The 17,459-nt window shown below is 35.6% G+C and overlaps 1 protein-coding gene across 10 annotated transcripts in view; it reads left to right on the forward strand.

The window, feature by feature from the left end:
- Window positions 1-17,459, forward strand: part of LOC306864034 (inositol hexakisphosphate and diphosphoinositol-pentakisphosphate kinase 2-like) — a 48,816-nt gene that overhangs the window by 18,180 nt on the left and 13,177 nt on the right. For 7 of the 10 annotated variants that reach the window (XM_079407716.1, XM_079407711.1, XM_079407714.1 and 4 more), the window contains exons 9-26: window positions 1,289-1,450; window positions 2,252-2,373; window positions 2,670-2,771; window positions 4,065-4,151; window positions 4,271-4,346; window positions 4,799-4,908; window positions 5,292-5,377; window positions 5,912-6,037; window positions 6,877-6,998; window positions 7,575-7,757; window positions 8,028-8,169; window positions 9,313-9,536; window positions 9,670-9,797; window positions 10,699-10,813; window positions 11,281-11,388; window positions 11,822-11,938; window positions 13,328-13,498; window positions 15,504-15,677. In XM_079407716.1, coding sequence (XP_079263842.1) covers window positions 1,289-1,450; window positions 2,252-2,373; window positions 2,670-2,771; window positions 4,065-4,151; window positions 4,271-4,346; window positions 4,799-4,908; window positions 5,292-5,377; window positions 5,912-6,037; window positions 6,877-6,998; window positions 7,575-7,757; window positions 8,028-8,169; window positions 9,313-9,536; window positions 9,670-9,797; window positions 10,699-10,813; window positions 11,281-11,388; window positions 11,822-11,938; window positions 13,328-13,498; window positions 15,504-15,677 — 2,355 coding nt within the window. The remainder of the gene's footprint in view (window positions 1-1,288; window positions 1,451-2,251; window positions 2,374-2,669; window positions 2,772-4,064; window positions 4,152-4,270; window positions 4,347-4,798; window positions 4,909-5,291; window positions 5,378-5,911; window positions 6,038-6,876; window positions 6,999-7,574; window positions 7,758-8,027; window positions 8,170-9,312; window positions 9,537-9,669; window positions 9,798-10,698; window positions 10,814-11,280; window positions 11,389-11,821; window positions 11,939-13,327; window positions 13,499-15,503; window positions 15,678-17,459) is intronic. The other 3 variants (XM_079407720.1, XM_079407719.1, XM_079407718.1) reach the window with 1 other exon arrangement.

The following is a 17,459-nucleotide window of genomic DNA, read 5'->3' on the forward strand; positions in this document are numbered from 1 at the left end:
TCCATGAATTTGTAAATTTCCTACAGTAAATATATCAAAACTTCATTTTTAATGAGTAATATGCATTGCTAAGAACTTAATTTGAACAACTTTAAAGGAGATTTTCTCAGTATTTTGATTTTTTTGCACCCTCAGATTCCAGATTTTCAAATAGTTGCATCTCAGCCTAATATTGTCCAAACAAACCATACATCAATGGAAAGATTATTTATTCAAAGTTTAAAAAAACTGACTGTTACGTCTCTGATGTAAATTTAGTCTAGGATTTGAAAGAGGTAACATTAAGATGACATATTAAAGAAATAAGCCAGAGAAATAGATGGCAATGGAATTCGTGACACAAATTACACCAAGAAAAGTTTATTGTTCCCAAGAAATCAGTAGTTAAACAAACAAGACAAAGGAAAAAGAAGGGATGTTAAAGTGGCTCTTAAATCATAAAATAAAAATAACTAAAGAATCCCACATACTAACTAATTCCCAAATCCCCTAAACTATTAAAGTAAAGATATAAAAGAAAAAGTCTTCAATGCCAAAAGTATCATAAACTACATTAAATATACAAAGCAAAACATACAGGAAAAGAACACACTAATAAACTAATGTCTCTAATACATCAAAGATCTCTACGTGATCTTACTAAACTCTTCCACTCCTTCCTTGTCTTCCAAACCAGCGACAAGCTGACAAAACTAGCCATTAACAACGGAGGTTGTGACTAAGACATTACCAAAACCATTAAAGCTCTGAAACTCTGCCAACTAAAGTGAGCCAAAACACAACAACGGATGCACACAACAATCACAATCCCACTCCCGCTCTTCAGCTGACCTTCTCCTTTTAAACCTCTCGGACGAGAACGTGATTGGCAAGAGAAACATGTCGTCATAGTTGACTAATGATGAATGACAGCAAAGATGGCCAGTGGAATCCAAGGAAGGCGGTACCTAAGAGCATGAGAGTAAGAACAGCAAAAACGCAAAGGAAATAACATGCAGCACAAAAGGTCGCAGACCGTAACACTCCCCCTCTTAAATTAAACTTTATGAAAAAAAGCTGACCCTTATGACTGGTTTTGTGGTCCAGGGTCACATATGTGTCCAAAATTGTTAGCAAAAATGTGAATTAGCTATCACACTGGCTCATCTAGTCTGTACATGCAGTATATTCCAGTTTTCATGAGTTCAGTCATTCAGTGCAGTTGTGCTGCATCTGCAAATTTTAAAAGATGTTCTTCTACATGATAGTTTTCATCTGTTTGATATGCTGTCCTGTTTGTTCACATCAGGTGTATACTGTAGGTTCTGACTACGCCCACGCAGAGGCCCGTAAATCTCCTGCTCTGGATGGGAAGGTGGAACGAGACAGTGAGGGGAAAGAGGTCCGTTATCCAGTCATCCTCAATGCCAGAGAGAAACTCATCGCTTGGAAAGTCTGTTTGGCTTTCAAGGTAAATGAAGATGTTGAAAACAACTCTGAGACTGCTCCTTTTAATAGTTAGAGCTTTATATCTGAAGGCGATTTCTCATTTATACACTGATGCAAACTCCTCAACTTTCAGTGACAGCTCACTTTTTTGAGCTCAAAATAGGTCAGCTATGAGATTTGCTTAGATCAATGAGAAAGTGTTTTTATGAGGGGGTCTCACAAGGGTACTTGTGATCTTACAAGGATAAATAAAGAACTGGGGCTGGTTGCATAAACTGTTTAGGCTAGTCTTAGTCATAACTGGTCATAACTTTTTTTTAATTCAGTTATAAAGCGTTTGTCTTATTTGTCTTGGAAAAGTAAGACTGATAACCACTTGGCAACTGCTAGTAAGTTTCACATAGTATTTTCTTTACTCTTTACTTCAAAAACTATGTCTGAAAAGGTTCATATTTGAGGTCTGAGATGTGTGAACGGTGAAGAGAGGGCAAACATTTTGCATTTTAGGACAGCATTGCCATCTAATCAGCCAATATTGTCTTAAATAACCTGCATAGCACTTCATCTTTTATAACATGGGATTTTGACCAAATATATTCAATCTTTATTTTTGTCAAATGTTGCAACAAAATGTTTTGTGTTTTTGGTGAAATATTACCGTTTTGGACATATAAGGTAATAAAAAATATATAAAAAAAATACCTTAAAGTAACTACAAATGAGCATGTACATGTAGAACAAATATCTTTAAAATCAATTCTGTGTGGAGCATGCCCCCGATCTGTGCAATGTTCTCACCTTTTCCCCCCTTACCTGTTTACAGCAAACCGTGTGTGGGTTCGATCTGCTCCGTGCCAGTGGCCAGTCATACGTCTGTGACGTCAATGGCTTCAGCTTCGTCAAGAACTCCATGAAATACTATGACGACTGTGCAAAAATCCTGGGGTTAGTTCATCACACAAATACAAAATATCCTGCGGTTTACGGAATCACTTTTAGTTTCTAATATACTTCAATACTGGTTGATTAGGTACACAGATATAATCTTATCTTTTATTGTCAGATGCAAAAAAAGGTTTTGTATTTTGTAAGTGCTGCAGTTTTTTTATAATCAGATGATTACACTATGGTTATTTATGATAAGGATTATTAGTGCATTTAATGTACAACACACATTTATTTATCCAGAGTAATGGTGTATTTGTTTAAAGTCAAGTGATAGTTTTTCTTTTGCCCCTCAGGAATATCATCATGAGAGAACTGGCTCCACAGTTTCAGATCCCGTGGTCGATCCCTTTAGAAGCAGAAGACATTCCCATAGTTCCCACAACCTCTGGGACTATGTATGTCCTCAAAGACAAACACTGTTTTAAACTTATAGTCATAATTACATTACCAATGTTATTAGTGTCCCAAATCAAGACAAGACGTCTTTGATGCAACCTGAGGGATTTCTGTCCCTCCATTGAAAGTCCAATCCACCAAAAACTTTGACGATTTCCAAAAAATGATAAAAACATTGTAAAAGCTTTATCTAGCGAATAGATTATATTTAGGCCTTCATTTGCATATAACATTGATCAATGCACAGAGCACATCAAATATGCTAAACAGGAGCTCAGTCGCACTGGTTTGAGGCGTGAGAACAAACCTCGTTGATTCTTGTGCTTCACACAAACACATTTGAGCTTTTGTTTGCCATATTTGATGTGCTCTGTGTGTCGATCAAGGTTTATATGTAAATGAAAGCCTAAATGATATCGTCATCATGTAAAACGATTGTGTCTTTTCAGGGGACTTGGATTAAACCACTTGATTCATATGGATTGTTTACCATACATTTTTCTGAACTTTTTGCATCCTCAAGTTTTAGTGTCATGGATTTTCAATGGAGGGGACAGGTTTCAGTGAAGATGTCTTGTGTTTCGAAGGGGACCAAAAGACTTGTGAATGAATTGAATTTGATTTTGGGTAAAATAACCCGTTAAGTGTAGAAGAGAGTCACAGTGTGCTGCAACTGGATATTGATTTAATTATAGCTTGAGAAGAAGAAAGCCAGTCATGTGGGTTTGGAATGACGGTGAATAAATGATGACAGCAGTTTCATTTTTGGGGAACCTTTTAGCATGCATTAATATTATATGTGACCCTGGACCACGAAACCAGTCATAAGGGTCAGTTTTTTTTTAATTGAGATTTCTGCATCTGAATAAATCATCTTTCCATTGATGTATGGTTTGTTATGATGGACAATATTTGGCTGAGATACAACAATTTGAAAATCTGGAATCTGAGGGTGCAAAAAAATCTAAATATTGAGAAAATCACCTTTAAAGTTGTTCAAATGAAGTTCTTAGCAATACATATTACTAATCAAAAATTAAGTTTTGATATATTTATGGTAGGAAATTTACTAAATATCTTCATGGAACATGATCTTTACTTAATATCCTAATGATTTTTGTCATAAAAGAGAAATGTATAATTTTGACCCATACAGTGTATTGTTGGCTATTGCTACAAATATTATGACTGGTTTTGTGCTCCAGGGTCACATATATTATTGCTGATGTACTAATTTATATATTTTTATTTCTGTATAAGCTGAAAGTAAATATGCGTTCAATGTATTTCAGGATGGAGTTGAGGTGTGTGATCGCTGTGATTCGACATGGTGACAGAACTCCCAAACAGAAGATGAAGATGGAAGTTCGTCATCAGCGGTGCAGACTTTCACCTCTACTCTGCCGCTGATCTACATTCATCATAAACGCTCACTAATTCAAGTGGACACTGCACAACTAAAAATCCACTATTGTATTTCTCATGTTGTGTCTTTCAGGTTTTTTGACCTCTTTGAAAAATGTGAAGGTTACAAAAGTGGAAAACTGAAATTGAAAAAACCAAAGCAACTCCAAGTAACGAAATTGTTTTAATAACTAATATCTTCCATCTTTATTTGACCCTCTAACTCTAGCACTCTCTATTCTAATTCTATTCTATTCCCTTTTAGACTTGCACTCTATTTATTTACTAACTGCTTGTTTTCTTTAAAAAACACTAGCTCCTCGATTCTTTCTATTCTATCTGTTTTCTTTTAGTTTATTATATAATTAAAAAGAAAGCCTTGCTATGTGTACTGTGTTAGGCTAACTGAGACTTGTTACAGCACTTACATATTATTGCTCTTTTGTTGGTTTTGATTGCTTCTATTGTCCTCATTTGTAAGTCGCTTTGGATAAAAGAGTCTGCTAAATGACTAAATGTAATGTAAATGTAACAAATATTACTCATCATGCATATCTAAAGCATGCATTTGAATATTAGCTGATTTGCTCAGTTGTTTGTTGTGCTTATTTGACTTGGACAGGAAGTGTTGGACATTGCCAGGCAGCTGTTGTTAGAACTCGGCCAAAATAACGATTCAGAAATTGAAGAGAGCAAAGCCAAGCTTGAACAGCTAAAAACAGTCCTTGAAATGTAAGTGGCTCCAGTGAGTTTATTGATGGGGCCTTGATTCTGATTTGTAGTCTGTTCCACAAGAGAATGAAGTGCATACAGCAGAAGAGTGGGTAAATAATGACACAGTATTCATTTTTGGACCATTTTGAATTTTATTGGTAAAGCTTCACCAAATTTAGTATCACCTTTAAATCATCTTCAGATCATGCTAGTAAAAAGTTTGATCAATCTGATAACAGCACCAGTTTTTGTGGTATTTCAATCACTTCTAAAATAATCCCTGCGGATGCTATCCGGTCCAAATTAATGCCACTTTTGATCAGATCATGCTTGGCCCAGTTATATTCAATTATACAGCTATTTTTCAGTCTCATTTCTAACGTCTCATTTTGTTTGTTCAGGTACGGCCATTTCTCTGGCATTAATCGCAAGGTTCAGTTAACATATCTGCCACATGGCTGCCCTAAAACGTCCAGTGAAGAGGAAGGTAAGGATGGTCTGGCATGCATCTTCAGGCTGCTTATGATTGATTTGTATGCTGTTTCCTTGTTTACATGGTTTTATGTAAGTGTGATATCAGTTACATTTTATTAAAAACATCATTTTTTCTTATGTGTTTGTTATATGTTGGTGATGTACTGTGAAGCCAGACATGATTTTCCACAATGTGGATGATAAAGTACAGTAAAAGTACATTAAAGAGGCTTATTTTAGTGCAGCCTTGTGCAAACAGAATGAGTCTAAAACACATTGCAGGATTTTCTTGCAAAACCCACTCACTTAAAAGGTCACAAAAGCCACCCCTCATCGTATTTAAACTTTGCTCATTCACACCTCAGATTTGGAAAGGGTAACAGAAATGGGCATGGAAAAGTGGGACGCAGGGAGGGGAGAGTTTTAAGTTTGAGTAAAACTCTTGCTCTTCTTCTTTTTTTGGTATGTGAAATATCAGATGGTTAACGAATTGTTCATGGTTGCTGCATCCAAGGCTGATGTATTTGATATGGATGTGTTTGTTCAGACGTGCGGAGGGACGACCCGTCTCTCTTGCTGGTTTTGAAGTGGGGTGGAGAGCTGACTCCTGCAGGCAGGGTACAGGCTGAAGAACTTGGCCGGGCCTTCAGGTGTATGTACCCTGGAGGACAAGGTACTTTACTCTCTCTGTGCTCATTATCTTAGATCATCCGATCATCCGATCTAAGATGGTGCCGCTGATGGCAGCTACAGTGCTTTGCTCTTCAGTTTTTGTATTCTTTTTGTTAGTTTTTCCTGTTTCTCAAACACGATCAGTTTTACCAAGTCAGTAGTCAAGTCAATATTATTTGTATAGCGCTTTTAACAATGCAAATAGTGTCAAAGCAGCTTTACATCGGCTTGATATAAAGCTGGGTGGCTTTATATCAGCTTTACAGTATTTAGACGAGGAAATAGTTTGTCGAAATAGTGTCATTAGTGTGTTTAAATGCAGCTTCAGGGCAGTTTTGAAGTTACACAGAGTTCACGCAGAGCTAGACAAGACTGTTTGAGGTTAAAAAGTATATATTGGAATTTTTATTTTGAAAATAACCGATCGTTTAGCTAGATAAGACCCTTGTTCCTCGGCTGGGATCATTCAGAGCCCTTTGAAGCTGCATTTAAACTGCATTTTGGAAGTTCAAACTCGCGGGCACCATAGAAGTCCATTATATGGAGAGAAATCCTGAAATATTTTCCTCAAAAAACATAATTTTCTTTTTCTGACAAGGGGGTTAGTACATTATCTGTAAAGTTTAGTTCTGGAAGTGAACTACTCCTTTAAAGTGCATTAAAATGAGTTGTTCCAATTTTAAATATACCAAAATAACAATTGCAGGGTATTTTTATTAAGTACATAAATATGTAAATGTATGTGTAGTAGACTTGGCATGAAATGAATGTATTTGAAATACATTTGAGTATATTTATTTGTCACTAGGGTGCTCTTTATTGTTTTTCTCCTTGTCTCAGGCGATTATGCTGGCTTTCCCGGCTGTGGCCTTCTCCGTCTGCACAGCACATACAGGCATGACCTGAAGATATACGCCTCTGATGAAGGACGCGTTCAGATGACTGCTGCAGCGTTTGCTAAAGTAGCATGACCACCTTTATTTCCTCCATTGGGTTGTAAATACAAAAGATTCAGTGTTATCAAAGTAATTTATTTGGATAAAAGCATCTGCTAAATGACTAAATGTAAATATAAATGTAATTTGATTCAGCTGTAGAGCAGCTATAGTGTCTTCCACCTCAATTCTTCAAATATTTAAATTGTGAATGATCTCAATTCTTTTATTTATATAGTTAATGTGTTCCTTTTATTAATGAAAAGTTTGGAGGCAGTTAGGGAGGGTTTTGGAGAGAGGGTGCAGAATTAAACTTTTAATGTGTTAATGTTAAAAGCACAAGCCGTTTTAAATATTTAAATTCCATCTTTTTTGTAATTGCAAGCTTTAATGTTTATTTTGACAGCCCTAGTTTAAATATTATTATTATTATTATTATTATTATTATTATTATATATTTATTTAAATATAATAATTTTATATATATATATATATATGTATGTGTATATATGTATATGTTTTTTTATTTTTTTATATGCTTATTTGTCATATGCACGACTGGACGCTTGAGTTGGAGTAAGAGTATGTCTGCTGTTCCTTCAGGGCCTGCTGGCGTTAGAGGGTGAGCTGACACCCATCCTGGTGCAGATGGTGAAGAGTGCGAATATGAATGGGCTGCTGGACAGTGACAGTGACTCCTTAAGCAGCTGCCAGCAGAAAGTCAAAGCGCGACTGCATGAGATTCTGCAGAAGGACAGAGACTTCACGCCTGAAGAATACGAGAAGGTCTGGGACACTCTGGAATTATCATATTTAAGAGATTAAAGACAACAAGATACTATTTGCAGAACATTGTTTGTAGAATCGGTCACAATGTTGTTCATCACTGCGTTTGGGAACTATAATTTTAAAAGCATTTCTCATTATAAAAATGCAACTGTGAATTTACCTCTCAAAGTCATCTCAGAAATGTTCACCCATTTGAGACTTGTTACATTTTACCATTTTATCTGATTTTCTCTCACTGTGAGTGGTGATGTTTTGTTCTTGGCCTAGCTGGCACCCACCTCCAGCACATCTCTGGTGAAGTCCATGCAGATGATTAAAAACCCTGTGAAGACGTGTGATAAGGTGTACTCCCTCATCCAGAACCTGACGCTGCAGATCCGCCAGAGAATGGAAGACCCCAAATCAGCAGGTAGACATGATGTTAATAACTGTGCATGCTTTATTAAAGCGTTAAACAAATACATTTTACTCCTGCATATAAAGAAACCTTTGAAAGTGCATCTATTTTGTTGCAATTTATTGACATTGTGAAAATGTAATTCAAGTACAGTGCATTACTCTAGTTACTCTAAAAAAGTAATTAATTACTACAGTGTACAAGTGTAATTAGATTACTCTCTCCAAAAAGTCATTAATTACTTATTACTAATTACTTCCTAAATCCTATGTCAACCTCGACAATGATAGACATAAAATGGTTCTTTTAATTCTTTTAAGTAACTACATAAATTATTCTGGTCACACTTTAGATTAGGGTCCAATTCTCACTATTAACTAATTATTAACTATGACTTCTGCCTCAATATACTACTAACATCTTACAAATATACGTCTTACAATTCATTCATATTATCACAGAAATACTGGGATGAAAGTTCATAGTTTGGACATAAACATTGTCTATGGTAGCGATAAAAATAATGTTTTTGTGGGTTACATTGTTTTGCCAGTAGGTGGTGACAAGTGACTGTTAAACATGTATTTGTCATTGAATCATTCATTCAAGAGATTTGTTCAAAAACACTGATTTATCCAGTAATGAAACAAGTGAAGTGTTTGAGTGAGTCATTGAATCATTCATTCAAACCTATTTTTTCATAATATTAATATTAAAAATTGGTTTAGTTAAATATATTTTATATATTTAAATTAACAATTAAAAATGAATTAAACACTCTAAAACTGACTGCAGCAATTCATATTTTGTCTGAGCCTTTTGTAAATTATGCGTTAGTTCAGAATCGTGGGAATATCGTGATCTCAATTTGAGACAAAAAAAAATGTGGCTCTAGTATTGAATATAAATGTTCTACAGTCTATACACAGTATTAAGTTCAATTACATAAGAAGTAACTGTTAAATTACAGAGTAATCCCATACTTTACTTTTTCAAGGGAACAGTTATGAAATTACAGTAACTAATTACTTAGTAACTCGTTACACCCAACACCGTTCCAGTATTAGTTAGTTTTATGCTGAGATATTTAGAGGGCCGGGTTTTGGACGGAGGGTGTGTGGTTGGTTGCTTCTAATTGAGTGGCACGTTCTCCAGATATCCAGTTGTACCACAGTGAGACTCTTGAGCTGATGCTGCGTCGGTGGTCTAAACTGGAGAAGGATTTCAAGATGAAGAACGGCCGATACAACATCAGCAAGATACCTGATATCTATGACTGCATCAAATATGACGTGCAGCACAACAGCTTGTTAAAGCTGGACAACACTATGGAAATATACCGGCTTTCCAAAGCACTGGCTGACATTGTCATCCCACAGGTGACCAGTTTTATTGCAGTTTTGAATTCCTCCATTTGCTTTTGGTCAGATATCAATTAAATGAATTATGAGAGCTTGTATAAATGTATTCTTGAAATATTTTTTGGTAATTGTCCTTATTTGCTCTTGTCAGGAATATGGTATTTCTCAAGCTGAGAAACTGGACATAGCCAAAGGTTACTGTACACCTCTAATCCGCAAGATCCGCTCTGATCTACAGAGGACACAAGACGATGACACCGTTAACAAACTGCACCCACTGTAAGACATTGTCTATTTCAGTGCTTGAGCTCATAAAAGACCACATAAAATCTAGGCTGTGCACAGTTCAAGAACTGAAGGAACATGACGCGAGGAACAACATTTTCCTTGATCTTTATGACATTCATTGTGCTTTGTAAAGACTTAAAGGATTAGTTCACCTAAACATGAACATTTATCATCGTTTACACACCCTAATGTAATTTCAAACTTATAAGATTTTTTAAATATATTCTCCATCCATGTCCACGCAAGCTTTAAAAGGTTCATAAAGAGTTCGTAAAAGTAATCCATAGGAATCAAGCAGTTTAATCCATGTCTCCTAAAAGAGTGTTTTGTACGACCAACTTCGAAATCTTAAAAAAGAAAGAGCTCCACAACCAAGCCTTTCATTCATATGGTCAAAGACGGTGGACAATGGTCAGATGTTACCATTATTTTTGGTGCATACTAGTGCCGTCAAACGATTAATCGCATCCAAAATAAAAGTTTTTGTTTACATAATATATGTATATGTACTATGTTTATTTATCATGTGTATATATAAATACACACACATGCATGTATATATTGAAGAAAAATGTTGTTTATATATTAAATATATTTATTTACAGTATAATATAATAATAAATATAAATATATAAATCTCTATACATGTAAATATTTTCAAAATATATACTGTGTGTGTATTTATATATATATATATATATATATATATGCACAGTACACACAGATATATTATGTAAACAAAAACTTTTATTTTGGATGCGATTAATGGTTTGACAGCACTAGAGCATAATACTTGCATTCAAAGACCTGAAATGAATTGGCATTTGATTGTAAATATTTCAGGTTTTGGGTGAATTCAAAAGGCTTTTTGGGTTGATTGTTCTGTCTGCAGATATTCCAGAGGAGTCATGTCTCCAGAGCGCCACGTGCGGACCAGACTTTACTTCACCAGTGAGAGTCACGTCCACTCTCTGCTGTCTATCTTGCGTTATGGAGCCCTCTGTGATGTATGCCCTCACTAGTATCATCTTCTAAAGGGTTACTCCATTAATAACTTACCCTCATGCCGTTCCAAACCCGTAAAAGCTTCGTTCATCTTTGGATGAACACAATTTAAGACATTGTATGAAACCGTCCCAGTGGCTGCCAAACAAGGGCACAGTAAAGACTGTTCTGACTGTTTTTTATACTGTTCTGTGCCGTGACCGTGTTAATTGTTTGGCAGTCAATGGGACAGTCACAAGCCTCCCGGTTTTCATACAAAATATCTTAAATTGTGTTCATCCGAAGATGAACGAAGCTTTTACGGGTTTGGAACGACATGGGGGTAAGTTATTAATGACAAAATTTTCATTTTGGGGTGGAGTACCCCTTTAAAGCTTTATAAAGTACGTTGAAATATCCTGTCTGTTGTTTTGCTGTTCTGAGCAAAACTGAATAGTACTTGAAGGAATTTGTTTGGCTGTATCCTCAGGAGGCCAGAGATGAGCAGTGGAAGAGAGCCATGGACTACCTCAGAATAGTCAGCGAGCTCAACTACATGACACAGATAGTCATCATGCTCTATGAAGACCCAAACAAGGTACCAGCATGTCAGCACACATACAATGCTATTAAATAACACACAAGCATTTCGCCTCTGATATGTCTTGATACCCAATAAATGTAATGCAAATGTAAGGTCATGTTTTGAACATGCAAAACTTACGTTATAACTTACCTTTTAAAATGAATGTGCTGTGTTGTAATTTTAGAAATAAAGCACATTTGTCTTCAGGCACACAGGCCTGTCATTCAGCGGGTCAGTCTACACTACACGTGCTTGATTTTTATTTATTTATTGTATTAGAAGAAATCAAATTTGTTGCAAGCCACTCAACTGGTTTGCCTATATGAGACACTCTAACAGTTAATTGTGGAAAAAGACAATTAGCTTCATATTTTGTTCATATATGCATGTATGCTGTTTGTGGACAAACATGCAATGTGTGTTAATGAGGGCTTTGGATTTGTAGGATCCTTCATCAGAGGATCGTTTCCATGTGGAGCTTCATTTCAGTCCAGGAGCTAAAGGCTGTGAAGAAGATAAAAACCTGCCGTCTGGATTTGGATATAGACCAGCATCCAGAGAGGTTTGCACTGACTAATGGTGTGTGTGTGTGTTTCCTGTAATTTATTCTGCGTATTTCATTTCCTCTTCAATTCCTGTGTTCTGAGGGAATTGGTGGTTAAATTCAATTTAAGTTTATTTGTATAGCACTTTTCATGATGCAAATCGTTGCAAAGCAGCTTTACAGAAAATTAAAGTTTCTACATTATATTTAGTAATAGCTTATCAGTGGTGACTATCTCAAGTTGATGTCCATATGGCAGAAATGTACGGTAAAAATCAAGCAGTTTGTTAAAGCTGCAGTCCGTAACTTTTTTTGGTTAAAAATGATCCGAAATCAATATTTATTCACAACGGTTAGCTTATAATAATGTTTTCTAATTTGGGTGGTACAGGTAGTTTTTAGCGGGAGATTCGAGCATGGCACTGCATCATTACGTCACGTCTGTAAACATAAAGAAGTTGTCCCGGCTAGTAGGCTGTCACACGTGAGGATCCTGCAGGTGGCGGAGCGTTTATAGCCTTTTCTCACAGCAGCTAGAATAATTAAATGTAGCATTTTGATGAGGGTTTGTAATCCAGAAATGAATGAAATTAAATTATATTCCAGTTTTAAATATGCCTCTGATTACAGATAGTCTGGGATTACACAAGATTTGTATTTTAAAGAAAACCAGTTCGAAGGGAGCATAGTTTGCTTTTTGGGTTAAAATAATTTCTTAATATGAAATTCGAATGGCATGACCATTAGATTAGACTGTACAGAAATTGAAATCTACACTGTAATACACTATACTCATAGTGACGCAATGCTGATGTTGTTAACATTTAATAATTTGAGAATAAAGTATAACAATAATAATAACTTGCACAGTTAGATGTGATATGAGCTAACCGATCTTTAGATTAAATGCCCATTGGTAGTGCGATTTAATGCTTTTTTTTCATCAGTTGGTCAGAACAAACGTGGCAGACTTGTTACTTGTTCAGATGGCAATATCCGGTGAAAATTCTTATTTGGGTCATATATTCTAAGACGTAGGCTAGAATCTGTGATTGTGAAGCACGGTAAATATCCACACCGGTGCGGTGACTGATCGCCACGCACTCTTCAAAACATTAGATTCATCTGCGCTGGAGCCGTGCCGACTCTCAACCCCACGCAAGCCACATAATTCCAGGTTTTCAAACAGAGATGGCGACAAAGAGGCAAAACTTACGGACTGCAGCTTTAATATCATGTAACCAAACAGACGGTGAACACTATTAACAGCAATGATTAAAGACTCAATTAAGAGTTGTTATTTACAGTATATATTTTTGAATGTTTTCATTTGCAGCATTTCTAAGTTGCATATTTATTTTTAAAACTGAAGTCCTCAAATGCGCTTAAATGTTGAATGTGTCTCAGAATGAGGGCTCCAAGAAGAAATCCCATAATGACAGTGAAGAGGAGGCCGGTGGTGCTAAACGTGACGAGCCGGATCAAGCTCTTATGATGTTCCGCCCCATGGTGTCAGATCCCATCTACATCCACAGGAAGTCCCCTCTTCCCCGCTCCAAAAAGATCGGCTCTGTGGAAGTAAGTTATTATACAGTATGTTATCATAAAAAAGGGTCTCAACGCACTTTTAAATGAATCAAAGTAAGTCATTCACAGTTAATAGCCCCTTTCACACATGCAGACTTTACTGGAAAATTACCGGTAAATTGCCAATGAAACAATGCTCGCTATGGAGTGCGACAGCACATTTTTTTTGTACTCTGCATAAGAGAGTGTGTGTGTGTGTATATATATATATATATATATATATATATATATATATATATATATATATATACCCAGAGAGAGAGAGAGTTTTTGAATGAATTTCATTAGAGATGCTGCACAGACTTAGTTACCAAGTACAAGTATGCCAGGCTGTTGTACATAATAGTAATTAAAATATGACTTAAGAAACTCAGTTACACTTTACAGTAACGTTTCAGTTGTTATCATTGGTTAACATGAACTAACAATGAGCCATATGCTTTTTTATAGTAGTTAATAAAATACAGGTGTTAACTTTTTTGTTGTTGTTAGTTCATAGTGCATTAACTAATGTTAAACAGATACAACTTTTGATTTTTAAAACGCATTAGTTCAAAATTGACATTAATATGAATTCTATAAAGGTTTTGTTAATTGTTAGTTCATATTAACTAATGTTAACAACTAAGAACTAACTGTAAATGAACAGAAATTCATATGATCAAATTTGTTTGTATACAAAACTGATTTCAAGCATTCAAGTACAAGCTTTTAAATGAATGTTTTTAAAATCACAAAGAAATGCAGTGTTTTTGCTGGTTGTTAATGTGCTGTGCATAGCTAGAATAATATAGTTGTTAAAACATGTTTTTCCATTGCTGTGGCATTCACATTATGCAGGAATATGATCGATTTCAACAGTCTCTCTTAAAGTGAATATACTTTTACATGTCCTTAACCTTTAACGTGCCAAAGCCTTCTTTTCACTTTCAGTTTCTGTCCATTTGAATCTTGTTTTTAGTAATCAGTTTGATGTTTCCATATTTTGTTTTCTTCATGTATGTAATTTTAAAGTATATACATTTTCTCAAAATGTGAGCAAAATAGTACGTTGTTGTTCTGGGTCTACAACTGTAGTATTACATATTGCATTATAGTTTAAAATATAATAACAGTGATGATTCTGTCATCAAACGTAGACTTAACTGTAACTTTCTTTTCTTTTCCCAGCTCTATCACTCATAGTTGCTTTAGTTCAGCATGTTTATTAGTTTAGCCCAAATGAAAATTCATCAACTGTATGTTTCTACAACATTTTTCCTACTAATCTATCGTCCCATCTATAATTTATTACACTAAATAACCAAATAATCAGAGTCCATGCTTCTTTAATAATGAGAGAGTTATTTATAACAATCATTTTACCATGCTCTGTCTGAATGCTCTATTCTGATGATGTGTGCGTTAAATCAATGTAATGCACAAGTAGTTCCAGTCAGTTCTAAATTAATGCACTAAGTTCAGTGAAGCACACGCATACAGACAGTCACTCGCGCACACAGAAACATTCCAAAAAATATTTTCAATACAAGGAATAGTTCACCCAATTTGTCATGTGCTCGCTGTCATGTTATTCTCATACTATGACTTGTCAGAATTATTGTACAGCATCACATGAAAATTATAACATCCTGCTATATTGATATCACGCAGTATTGTTTCAAGTATTCAGTTTTCATTCAACTCTGCTAGTAGCCTTGTAGCATGTATATAATATTTTGGGCGCAAAAGCATGTCTTTCATATTTCAATTCAATTCTCTCACCACAAATGTGTATTATTTTGAAAACTGCCACCGTCTCTTATTTGTTGTCTTTTTTTAGTCCCCATTGCAGAAAGACTTTATCAAGACGCCTGCTGGCAAAGTATGAGCACACTTAGCTGTGTTTGTCTTCTGTTGAGAGAAAGGCCTTGGTAGTGACTGTTGGTGGACTCGTAGCCGGACTGTTGTTAATGTTGCATGACTGTGCTGTTTCTGCCCCCTGTCTCACTTCCAGGAAGAGAGCCCCCTGAGTGTGTCTAGCCCTGACTCTATAGGTACCTGGATTCATTACACCTGTGGTGTTGGTACTGGGCGTCGAAGACGCAGATCAGGGGACCAAATAACTTCCTCCCCAGTCTCCCCCAAATCACTGGCTTTCACATCCAGTATTTTTGGCTCATGGCAACAGGTTTTTACCAATTTAATTCATTCTTCACACCAACCACTAACGTACTGTTCATTCACACTCAAGATCTTGGCGGCGGTCAGCAAGGACACCTAATAAGCAGATGAATTAAAAGAGAGCACTATTATCTCATTCGTCATGTGTTTGGTTGAAATGTAATGCACTGGTTTGTGTTCTGGAATATCAGCATTTCAGTTAGTTTTACCAGTTTAGGTCTAGCAAAAGTGTCTTTGAAGATGATGTATCTTCTTTATGTGATCTGTTCTAAACATACTGTATGAAAACTTACCTTATCTCCATTGACTGAGTAGTACTACATTTTGTGGTCCATTATATAGACAAAAATATCCATTAATGTCACAACACCGAATACCCAGTCTTTGTTTTTACAGACCAATGGTTTCTCAGCTTTAAAGTCAACACGAAATGAAGATTTGCAAAAAAAAATTCTTGATGCATGTTCTTCACCTTACTTTGTTATTAATCTGTGCATTTTACTCCGAAATAAATCACATAGGCCACCCAGCTAAATAGTTTAGTCTTTGTTTTTGGATATTGTTGTAGGTGGTACACTTTTTTTATCAGGGGATTCTTGCCAAAAGTTAATTGTTAATAAATAGTTAATTACTTTTAGTATTAGTGTACTTAAACATTACTGCAGTGATGGAACATGAGAATGAACTTTTACTATTGTAACATGCTCTCAAAGGTGAATTTTAGTTTATTTGAAGTAAGTTTTCTGCGTTTAGTTTTTTCAGGAAGGGGGTAGTCCTCCACAATGCACTGCAAACCCTCCATTCTGGTTTTGAACAGCTATGTTTCAATTAATTCCTGATGGATGAACTCAAGTGCCCCTCAATTCTTTTCCTCATTGAATGTCCTCAGAAATACATAATTTTAAGAAAGTAAAATGGGCTGCAAATGCCATTTCAGGTTGACTTTAAATTCTGCTTTATTTATGCATACTAATGTTATTATTATCATCATTCTTGATATTTACGAGACTGACCTGAATGAAGTAAATATAGGTTTGTATACATTTTTGTTTTGAGAAAAGATACTTTTGACCTTTGCTGCTTTTTCAGACCATAAACTAAAAATCTCATGATAACTTTTCAGTATTTTATTGTTCTCTCTTCTCCAATCTACTGTCTTTATCCATGTTTAGCCTCTCAACTCTTTTCATTCATCTGCTGTGCCATTAGCTGTCCTTTGCATCCTGCTCCATTTCAATAATGCCAAACGTAATCTGACCTCTGGGCTGCTGTGGGATACGTGTTACTGATATCATGTACAGGGTGGACTATGCTTGTCACTCATCTCTTCCAGGACAGAAGTTTGTCTCGGCTTTGGCTCTTTTTAATATTCATTGGTCCCTGTCCTCAGTCAGATCTTTATTTCTTGTTTTTACAGTTCATTAGGAAGCTCTTAGTAAGAGTATAAACACATATTTAACCATTTAGTGAGCATCACTATTTTTTTTATGTTTTACAATAATTATAACCCATATGTTATAATTATGCTTGTGTCTTTGTTTAGCAATATATTATTGCTTGGTCGGATTGTTCCATTTCATTTGTACACAACATTATAACAAAGTGGGAACCTCAGTCAAGTGCTTAACACACGTGTGGAAGATGGCGGCACAGATTAACTCAAGTAAAGTGGCCCAAAAAATAATTTCGACACTTTAGGCACACTTAAAAATGTCATTATGCAAGAAAAGAACACTGACACTGGAGTCTTTGGAGAGTAACATGATACAGTATAGACTTGATGTTTACT

The sequence above is a fragment of the Barbus barbus genome, assembly GCF_936440315.1.
Source record: "Barbus barbus genome assembly, chromosome: 45".
Lineage (NCBI taxonomy): Eukaryota > Metazoa > Chordata > Actinopteri > Cypriniformes > Cyprinidae > Barbus > Barbus barbus.